At 48.5% G+C, this 11,348-nt stretch overlaps 1 protein-coding gene across 2 annotated transcripts in view; it reads right to left on the bottom strand.

The window, feature by feature from the left end:
- Positions 1 to 10,663, bottom strand: part of ATOH8 (atonal bHLH transcription factor 8) — a 33,068-nt gene extending 22,405 nt beyond the window's left edge. For both annotated transcript variants that reach the window (XM_030565568.1, XM_030565567.1), the window contains exon 1: positions 9,777 to 10,663. In XM_030565568.1, coding sequence (XP_030421428.1) covers positions 9,777 to 10,367 — 591 coding nt within the window. In that variant the 5' untranslated portion in view covers positions 10,368 to 10,663. The remainder of the gene's footprint in view (positions 1 to 9,776) is intronic.
- Positions 10,664 to 11,348: the final 685 nt, after the last annotated feature.

Genomic DNA, 11,348 nt, shown 5'->3' on the forward strand with positions numbered 1-11,348 from the left:
AACATTAGGCAGCAAAATGTACATGCTTGCAATACACTATAAAGCAAGACCTCCCGACAGCAAACTGCCTCTACAATGTGCCATAATAAACTGTTGAATTTGCCTATCTTTTAATTCCTCTGGTTTATTTTTGTGCTGGGAGTTAAAATATTTTAGAGCCCCACTGGGAAGGTAGTTGGCTGGCTTCTCGATGAGTCCTTTTAGAACACGTAGTGTAACTTAACTGTCTCATTGTTTGTGTTGAGCAACATGCCAAAAAAATTTCCAGAAGGTTCACATGAATGTCTAATGCTTAATAGCACGGGCTTTATTATATCACTCCTTCCAACCTGAGATGAGTTAGTGTTTCCACAAGGGTTCTGCAACCTCACTGGGGTACTGGCAGAATAGGGGAGTGAGGAGGACTGTTTTTAAAAACCCACTCAAGCCCATTCCTGGGTCTGGTGGGGAGAACTGTTTGCTGGATTTACTCCTAGAAGAAGCTTCCCTACTGTCTCTCTCTGTTGCATAATGTCCCTAGGACTTGGAGAAAGGCAGCAGCATGCCTGGGACAGCAAAAGTGACAGCTCACCATCGTGACAAGTTTAAGAACATGTCCAAAACATCATCACATGTTCCCAAATTGTTATTTAAAGGAATGGGTTATTTGAAAAGGGCTGAGGATGAGCATGTTTGGTTTTGTCCGATAGCACGTGCAGGTGGGTGAGTGTGTGCGTGTCATGAAATGGATGTGTAAATAAACAAGAACTAGCACAAGCCACTGATTTTGTTGTTTTGTTTTAATTCTCTGGATATGGATTTTTTTTTACTGTTACATTACCTGCCCTGTTTGCCCCAAGTGTGCCTGGGATCCCAGACCATGATTTGTTTGTATTAAGGCAGTACCTTGGAGCCCCTGGAAAGGAGCTGTGTCCCATTGTGCTAGGTACTGTGTAGGGCTGGTGAAGAATGCATGTGCACAGGGTTCACATATTCTAGATAATCTGGTGGTACCTTCTGGACTTATCCTTGCTCACAGAATCACAGTTTATCTCCAGTGCTGCAGCCTTCCCACTGCCCTGTAAGAGCTTTCCCATAGCTAGATATGCCTTATGCATGTCCAGGTGATTTACAGGTACAAGATGGCAGGCAATGCTATATAGTGCATAGGATTATTCCTACATAGCAGAAAACCCTGATGTTTATTTCAAGTATGGGACTGGGCCCTACCGGTGTGTCCACACTGCAGCTGCAAGGCGTGCCACCCAGCCTGGGCAGACAGACTCACTCTATCTCAGCTCAAGCTAAAAATAGTGGTGTGGATGTTGTGGCACCAGAAGCAGCTCCAGTGAGCCACCTGAGCTTGGACCCAGGGGGCCAAATTCAGCGCAGGACTAAGTGATTAAGCATCACTGAAGTGGCATCTGTTTACGCCAGGGCCAAATTTGGTCCCCGGATCCTTCTGACTCATCTGCCAAATCTGGATTATTGTTCTGCTTCTCTGTGAGCATCTCTCCTGTGGCTCTGGCCAATGTCCCCAGGTGTCTGTCAACAGAGTGCCTCCTGGAAAACAGCTTCTCAGGCAGTGCTGGCTGCCACGTGAGAAAACTCTACCATCTCACTGAGGAGCAGGGACCTGCTTCCCTGTGCCTCTCTCTGCATATGAACGCTACTTTCCAAGTTATGCTGGGGGCAGAATTAGATAGGACTGGGGTGATAACACTAACATTATTGATGAATTAAGCTGTGGCCAACACACAAATTGGGCAAGGCACAAAGCACATGGAGGACATGAATGAAGGTGCTGACAATAACAGTATTGGTGATTCGGTGGTTACGCACTGTCCCACCTCACTGCCACCGTAGCTGCTGAAGAGAATAATTTGAGAGCACACTAGGGTCAAGCAGGGACTGGGGGTTGGATCCAATACCCACTGATGTCAATAGGAGTCTTTCCTCTGATTTTAGTGGATCAAGCCCTAGGGGAGGGGAAAGGATAACTGACTGTGTCTACAACAGAAAGAGACAATACATATTGTTAGTCACAGGATTTTGTATCAGGTGACAAAGCCAAATAGACATCAAGCAATAACAGGCACAAGGCTATGTTCTTTGTGTAAATTTTCCCTTAATTTGGGGAGGTATGTTGGAGTTTTCTCTGTTTTCTTTACTTTCTTCTCCCTTGTTCTGTTGCCCAGCCTTGTGTTATCTGTCTAATTTAGATTGTGTGTTGTTCATGGCAGGGGCCTTGTCATCTCCCTTAGCTGTAAAGCACCATGTACCCCATGGCACTGGAAATCATAACAGTGTAACTTGGAAACGGTTTAAACCGCTAGCGGGCCAGATTAACGTTGCAACCTTCCATTGCCACACACAATGGAAATGCTACACCTGGAGAGCTCTGTTGGGGGATGCACCTTGAAGGCAGGGATCCTCCCTTGGGGGCACATTCAGCTCTTACCGAAGTCAGTGGGAGTCTCTCTGCTGACAGCATTGGAGCCAGAACAAACCCTGTCAGGCCGCTCCAACCCACAGTAAAATCAATGGGAGGCTTTTCAATGACAGATGGATCAGGGCCTCAGTCTGCTCCTGGTGACACACTGTAAGTGACCATCAGTGGGTTGAAGAGTTAGTCCTGTGGAAGTGGGATATCTTTTACACTCATTCAACTACCAGTGAGTAGCAGCCAAGGGAGGGACATGGACACCAGCAGACAGCAGTGAAGGAATGCAAAAGGGCAACAAATTCAGCTCCCAGTAGCATAAAAAGCTGTGAAAACAGTGAGTAAAACATCCCTGGGACACACATCAGACTGGTATCAGAGGGGTAGCCGTGTTAGTCTGGATCTGTAAAAGCAGCAAAGAATCCTGTGGCACCTTATAGACTAACAGACGTTTTGGAGCATGAGCTTTCGTGGGTGAATACCCACTTTGTCAGACTTGTGCATGCTGAAGAGAAAGAAGGGAGTACAAATGTGGTGGTGGAAAGGTATAGAAAAATGCTGACCTAGTTGAAGGGGAAGAATGAATTTGTGGAAACATCTGCTCCCAGGACAGCGAGTCGAACTCACTGGGGCTCCATGGACCATATTTCTGAGGAGGAGTTTGTGAGAGCTGAACATCAAAAAGCTGCATATGTGCCAATGTGAGCCGCTCTCCAGATCAGACAGAGAGATGCAGGCCTCCCCTCCTATCAGTGGAAATCTTGCTGCCATTTGAGTATTCTCAGCTCTTAAACTGGCTGTTCCAGAATTCAGCCAGTGGGATGCAGATATGGTGGAAGACTCTGCCACTTATTCTGGCATAGACACCTCTTGCTGCAAAACTGAATTTGTAAACTGAAATGGAGACACTGCTGCACTGTTGCTGGTTACTGAGCTAGCTTTCACAGTGTTTCCGGATCCTAGCCCAAATAGTAGAGTGTTTGAAAACATGCTGGCATGAGTGTTTCATTCAATTTGATACCATCATTCTGCCTCATTTGAACATGGTTTGGCCTGTTCTGATCTCACTCTTACATTGTAAACCTCGAGTATCTTCACTGAAGCCAATGGCATTTCGCCTGCATAAGTGAACTCAGAATGAGGTGAGATGGAACTTTGTTCTCATTAACAGAGCATGGGAGGCATGTCTTCTCCCTCCATAGACTCTGGGTTTCTGAAAGACAGTGGCCACCAGGAATGGCGGGGGCGGAAAAGAGTCTATGGAAACAGAGCCTTGTCATGTCACATGCTCAGATACCATGGTGATGGGCACAGTATAAGAACCGGAATAGACTAGAATACAAAATGGCCACACTGACATCACTAGGACGGGCAATGGAAGCCGAGTGTTTTTCAGGATGGTGAGCTGTGTGATAATGAGGGAAACACCATGGACTTATATTTGAGGGTCTGTAGCAGGAGTGGCCAAACTTACTGACTCTCCAAGCCGCATACAATAATCTTCAGAGTTTGAGAGCTGCAAGACATGCACAATCTGCCCCATGGAGCAGCACCTGCTGGGGGATGGGGCTTCTGCCCTGATACCCCCATGTGAATCTAAAGCCCTTAGGCTCCCTCTCTGCAGAGCAGAAGCCCCTAGTCCCACCACAGGGCAGAAGCCTCAAGCTCCCCTCCCCCCTCCCCCACTCCCCATCTGGTAGGCAAAGAATGGGGAGGGGGTTGGGGAGGCTCCGTAAACCACATTTTAACTGTAAAAGAGCCACATGCAGTTCATGAGCCACAGTTTGGCCACACCTGGTCTACAGGCTGTAGCCCCTCTCTGCTGCCTGTGAGACGAGGCAGCAGCAGCGAGAAAAATGAGCAAAAGCATTTGCACTCTTTTAAAGTGTTTCAGCGCATGCAGATAGGGAAGCCCTTTTCTCATTATCCCACCATGGAGCAGGAACTACCCTATTGATCCCAATAGTTTTTTGTGTGAGTGGGAAGATGTTGCTCTGAGGAAAGAGCCACAGATATCAGGGAATAACTTTTCCAGGAGCCAGTACTGAGAAGTCACTTGTGGAAATCTCTAGGGAAAGAAACTGCTATTTGCTTGTGTACCACTCCAGTAATGCTCTGACAGCATTGTCATCTCAGCAGCTAGATACTACGGAGTGGCTAGGCAGTCTGGTGCCAAGGCACTATAGTGATGGATGCATTAGAAATGCAGAGAGAGAGAAAGAGAGAAATTCATGCTACTGGTGGCATAGATACAAACAGAAGGGACCCAGTGCAGTGCAGCAATAACCAACTGCTGCTCTAGTTTTAAAAAGCGGAGTTGCTTTCCAGAATATACAACTGCCCTTCTAACTCCCATCTCGGAGGAGAAGTCTGAACAGGGGAGCAGAATGGGGATAGCTACATACTTAACAACATGCCTGGATTACTCTCTCCTTCTGCAAAACAACTGTGGTTGATTCTTCACCCCGCCAAGCAAAAAACCAGCCTTACTGCCATCTGGATAGCTAGCAAATACAGCTGAAACGTGTGTGCCATATGTGCACAGCTGTATAGTGTACATATGCCGCTGTGATCCATCTGCCCAGCATGCCGCATGCCAGTTGCTTGACTTAGGGTGGGCTGGGAAGGAGGATTCAGGAACAAGATGGAAAGAGAGAACATATTGCAGAGAAGCAATTTTTCTTCTCACTTCACAGGACTGAGCCCCATGCAGCTTGGTAGCTATGGGCCCAATCCTGCAGCCTCTGCTTACGTGAGCACTCTAGCTGAGGCGGGTGCAGTGTTTTATATGAGATAAGGCTGCGGGATCAGGCCCTGTAGCCCCAAACCATTACCTCATAGTCGAATGGACAAACTCTGGTGGGCAAAGTCTATTTAAATCCATTTCATCACAAGCACAGTCTGAAACTATGGCTCTGTTGCACTTGCTTTCCAGCCCTCACCTCCCAGTTGCTGGTGTACAATGTGACACCTCTGCTTTGATTTCAGAGCTCCTGTTCCCTTCCCAAAGAAGGAGCATAGGAAACAGAATCAGCAATGGTGACTCTCTTCTGCGCCACTTGCCGCCCAGCCTATGGCGAGGTATCGGTTTCAGTGCTTCAGGGAAAGAATCCCAGCTGCTTAAGAGATCGCTGCGTGATGACAAGGAAGGGATGGAGGAATAACTTAACAAATAAACTGAGGTCCGTGTGTAACCTTCTCTTAGTGGGCAGAGTATGGCCCTCCTGTCCAGCATGCTGGGGGCGGGCATTAAGGCTTCACTTAGTTGAGATCTGCCAGTTTAATCTTTACAAATGAATCTCTGTACAATCCCTATCTGAGCTCTTTGCCCAGGAATGCAAGAAATGTCAGGCAGTTCCTTACCTATGGATGCCTATATCATGCCACAATGGAAGCACATTAAACTTGCTCTGTCCTATATACAGCTGTTCAGTACAAAACCGATCACCACAGTTTGAAAGCTGAGTTCAGGGCGTAGGAGTGGGAAGGGGGTTACTAAACTCTGTCAGATTTTTTCAGATATACAGTGTGGGCCTATCCTCAGCTGCTGTCAGTTCCACTGAATTCAGCATGCTACAGAAGAAGTATCTGCTATAATTTTCCAGGTCTATCTGAATGACTCCCGGAAGGCCTTGCCATTTCAACATCAGATTTGATACAGGTGATGCAAATTGGAAGGCAGTGCTCTGCACATGGGCAGGACGGTTGCTCATCTGTTGGATCTTCCCCCTTGTCACATGTAGTGCCAAGCACATTGTTGGCGGTTAACAAAAAACAAATCAAAACATCACTAAATGATGATCCATCGACCTACTCTCCTTCCCCGCATCGAATTGCCAAGAAAACCTGCCAGTGCTTTTCTCAAGGGAAAACAACCCTCGTCTGGGGAATGAAGTTGTCTCTGCACTGCCCAGGCAGCAGCCTGTTCAGAGTGCTTCAGCACTCACCTGAGGGTAGTGGCTTTGGGGGTGAGCGGAGAGCTCAGGCTGCCCTCCATGCTCACTTGTTCCTTGTACTCTCAGCTGAACCCAGGGCTGAAATAATTTATGGAGATAGGGCCAAATCCAGGAGCTTAAGGACTTTGCATGAAATGCCCAGTTCCCAGAGGAGTCATGCCTCAGTGTGCTGCTTGCTTGGCTTGTGCTTGTGCTTGAGGTCGGCAACGATGCAGACTGCCCATGAGTTGGGAATTTAATGCCACTTTCCATTGTGGTTTTTTTTTTGTTTGTTACCTGGATGTCTGTCCACTGAGAACTGGACTGAGAAAGCCACATGCATGGCACACCAGTCACTGGACAGACATAATGAGGCAGCAGTTTTTGAAAACAAAAATATATCAAGTGTCTAGTTTAAACTTACAAAAGGCTTAGTTTTGCAAGATTCCCTCTTACAATGTGTATACACAGGGCCTAGCACAGTGAGGCCACAATCTTAATTGAAGCTTTCTGCTGCCTCCACACTATCATTAATAATATCATCTTAACATAGGGACAAATCAGTGAATTTACACTGAAAAACTGCCCCATGATGAGCCTAATCATGTTCCATTGAGGTCAATGGCACAACTTCTGTTTGCTTCAATGGGATTAGCAAAGGTCCCTGTGTGTTCACAAAGTGGATAAGGCGGCAGGGGGAAATTAACTAATCACTCTGGGATAGGCAGCCACCCACCCTTAAAATCAAGATCATCCTTCAGAAGCTTTTCAGGCAGCAAAGCTAGAAACTTCACGAGATATTCCTTAAAGGGAGAGCACAAAGTAATCATGTACAGAAAAACGGGGCCTGATCCTGAAGCGCTCTCTCAGGTGACGCAGTAGCACAGCTCACATGAGTAAAGGCTGCAAGATGGAGCCCAAAGGGTCTGATTCAGGAAACCCTGCAAGTCTCACTGACACAGTGGGCCTGTTCATGTAAGCATGGGCTGCAGGACCAAGCTGAAAGGACCTTCTGGGAAATATGAATGTTCAGGACCTTGCTGTGACATGGGAACCTTATGTGACCCTGCCTGCTGTATCCTTCATATCCTTGGAATGCTCTTACTGGCAAAGGAACAAAAGCTGGCCAAGCATGGGGAACTGTTTTTTAATGGCTCTCTGCTTTCGCCAGGTAGGCCACTACAATGGAAAACAATTTAATTAGTCAACTAAGGGGAAGACTACGCACTGAAAAGTGCTATTTTGGGGCTCACAAAATGTGATAGGTCAGAACTTCCTGCTTCATTGCACTCCTGGGATTGGGTTTGAGAACAGCTCAGCTCTCTCTCCTCTTTCTTTCACAGGACCTGTCTCTTCAGCTCATTTTGCCAGGTCTGGAGGTCATGTTATAACCCTCTTGGGTCTTTCTTGCTGGTGCAGACAGGACCAAATGATGTTCTAACTGTGATAGCACTGATCTCTCCAGGCACTAAACTACTTTAGCGTCTCTGTAGACACATCCCAGCCTATCAAGGGTGCTGTGAGAATAAATTCATTAATGGCTGTGGAACTCTTTGCAAGAGGATGTTGTGAAGGCCAAGACTATAGCAGGTTTCAAAAAAGAACAAGGTAAGTTCATGGAGGATAGGTCCATCAGTGGCTATTAGCCAGGATGGGAAGGGATGCTGTCCCTAGCCTGTTTGTCAGAAGCTGGGAATGGGAGACAGGAGATGAATCACATGATGAGTCCCTGTTCTGTTCATTCACTCTGGGACACCTGGCTTTAGTCACTGTTGGAAGACAGGATATTGGGCTAGATGGATCTTGGGTCTGACCCAGAATGTACTGGGAGCTACTCAGATACTGTGGTGATGAAAACCCTACAACTAACTAACTAATATGAAAGGCTTCACTTTTGCAAGGTACATAAGCATGTGGACCTATTCAAGGGCTTAGAGTTAGGCACCCATGAACCTTGCTGAATGGGTCCACTGTCACCAGACGGGTGGCTAGATGTGCTTTCTTCACACTAAGCTGCTTCACCCAACACCATGTTCAGAAGGTGACCATGTCGCAGCAACACTGTCCTGAGTATTATTTAACATTTCAGACATTCTCTTCTGTGCTTAGAAAAAGTTATTTCCCATTCAGGCAGGATGAGGAGGATTTTATATGTTTTTTTAAAAGAAAGCTTGTTCTTCACATTGGCTTAAAGGGTACCTTGAAGATGGGTCATGTAGAATGATGAACTAGGCTAAGGATGTCAAAGAGGCCTCAAAAGTCAATGGGAGTTGATTTCCTTTACTCCCTTGTGTCTCTTTAAAAATTCCCAGTTCAACTCTTCCAGGTAAACAGCAAGAGTGAGGTGAGCTATTGTGTCATAAAATGGGATTTAGGCTTCATCGTGGTTCATGACTTTGGAAAACAGTTTGCTCCAGCTTTCTCTCCCACCCCCTGCCTAGCATGAATAAGCTGCCCATATAAAAAGCCAGTATGATTTTGGGGAAAGGTTTTTAAGAGTCAATTTTCAATCTCTCTCTCTCTCTCTGTCTCTCTCTCCTTAGCTGCTCTAACGTTTAAAAAAAAAAAAGTTTTGATAACCACTGACCAGCCTGGTGAGCACTATTAATGGCTCTTGCACTCTGCCCTTATCCCTTGCTCCACTAAATCAGGCTGTATTTGTATTGTAATAATAACCCATGAAGCAAATGCAGGCAACCCCAAATAAAGTTGAGTTTCAGAGCTTGTTCAACACACAGAAAAAGTAAAATATTGCTGGGAAAATATGAGTAAGATGAGGTATAATCAATAGGACAATGGGCTTGATTTAGGAAGATATCGTTTATCCCCAGCATGAAACTCTTTTGATGAGAGGAATGCTGCATCCATGAGCAGTTTTTGGTGCTGAAAAAACGCAGTGTTAGATCCAAAGTTTTAAACTGTCCAGTAATTTGCTTTATAACCCCCATCCTGTGCAGAGTTAATACCCTATATTCTCTCAAACTTCTCTCCCCTCCCCTCCTAATCTCATTAGGAATTAAAACAAAAACTCTTGCGCACAAAAAGTTTAGCGACCTTTTGGGCGAAGTTAAGTGTGACAAAGGTCACTGAAAGCGCCACCCCCACCCCCGCGTGGAATGCCCCAGCAGCAGGGCATCTCCCGCAATCCGATGCTGATGTATTAGCATTTCGCTGCCAAGCAAACATCTTTAAAAAGACAAGCGGAGAGGCGCACCCCGACAGCCCCCACTACACCCAGCAAAGCTTCAGGGAAGAGGACGAAACTGCACGGAGGGAGGGGGGGAGGCTCACTCTCTTCTCCTTTGAAGTCAAACTTCTTTGATAGGAGGGGGAGCCCTGCCGCGGAGATGGGCCGGGCAGGAGGATGCCTGCCCGGTGTGATCGCTGGGCAGAGCGGAGGGGAGGGGGCCTGCGGGTACCTGTTTTCTCAGCGCCTCGAAGGCGGCGCTGATGGTGTGCACGCGGGTTCTCTCCCGGGCGTTCGCCAGCAGCCGCCGGGTCTGCTGGATGGCTTTGATCTCCGAGGCGACGCCGGCCGCTTCCCCCAGCCGTTTCCTAGGCGATGCGGCGGGACCGGGCGCGCTGCTGTAAGCTCCATGCGCCGCCGAGGCGTAGGCGCTTCCCAACGGGCGCTGCGGCGGCGGCGGACACAGGACGAGCCTGGACAGCAGGCGCTGCTCCCCCGGGCACGGCGGGAGCCCGTTCACAGCGGCGGGGGGCTGGGCGGCGAGTCCTGCCGCCGGGAAGGCGCCTTTCCGCATGTCCAGCGCCCCGGCGGCGCTGCCCGCCTCCCTGCCTTGCAGGAGCTGCGGGCCCCCCTGGGAGCTGCCCGCCCCGCTCTCGGGGCTCTCCGGCTGCCGCCCGCCGCCGACTTTCAGCGCCACTTTGAAACTTTTGTAGCCGTTCGCTGGCGGCTCTTTGTGCTTCCGCTTCAGCTTCTTCAGGCCGCCGAGCTCCTTCACGCACAGGCTTTGCCACGGCTCCTCGTCCAGGAGCTGCATGTTTCTCATGTTGGGAGCCTGTCAGTGAGTGCCTGCCTGCCTGCCTGCCTGCCTCTCTCAGGTCTCTGCCTCCCCCCTCCCCGCCTGCAGCTGGGTGAGCACGCGGCGCGGCACAGGCAGGGCGGCGGTGGGCTCTCCCCTGCAGCAGTCAGAGTGTCAGCTGAAGTCCCGGCCGCATTGCTGGGGAGTGCACGCTGCGCTCCATCTGTGTTTGTTTAGCCTCAGTTTACACAGAAGCCCCTGTGAGCGAGATCAGTCAGCGCGCCGCCTGTGACAAGCCGACTGCCTCGCACAGCCAGGAGACTTTCCAGCCTTGCAAGCCCACAGATGAGCTTTAAAGAAACAGGAAGCATTCCCCGCCCCCCTCCAACAGCTGTGCTGCCAATCTCCTTTGTTCACCGCCCCCCCCCCCCCCGACTTGCTGTTTTATAATAGTCTGTCTCTTCCCGATACACAGGCAGAGGCAAACTCCCACCCCTAATAGAGACACATACTTGCTAAGAGCAATTCACGATGGGCTGCTTTTTACATTGAACAGTCCCCCCATATCATCCTCAATTAATGGTGAGATGTCTGGTTTCATGCAGTCCTTTTCTGCTTCCCTTCCCTACTGGTCAGGGGGCTATTTATTTGTTTTTATTTGCTAGCTGAAGAGGGTTGTCTTGGTCCTGGGTCCCTCCTGAGGCTTCTAGCAGCCTCATTGATCATTCGCATACAAGGAGAAGAAACTGATCTATAGGGTACGAGAAGAACTCTGGCTGGGGAGGTGCTTAACTTGACACATTCTTCTTAATTATGCCAGCAGGAGTTATTCGACCTGGGGGAGTGAGAGCCAAGGCAGCCCTATGATTTAGCAAAGATCTCTCTGAGACAGGCTAGGCATTTCTGGCTTCTTACTTCTCAGATCTCTCCTGCTGCTACTGCTTTGGTACTGAGTTTAACTCTGCTTTTAAGCTTCTTCTGCAAAGACCATTTTTGATTTTTACAGAC

This window comes from Gopherus evgoodei, chromosome 5 (genome assembly GCF_007399415.2).
Source record: "Gopherus evgoodei ecotype Sinaloan lineage chromosome 5, rGopEvg1_v1.p, whole genome shotgun sequence".
NCBI lineage: Eukaryota > Metazoa > Chordata > Testudines > Testudinidae > Gopherus > Gopherus evgoodei.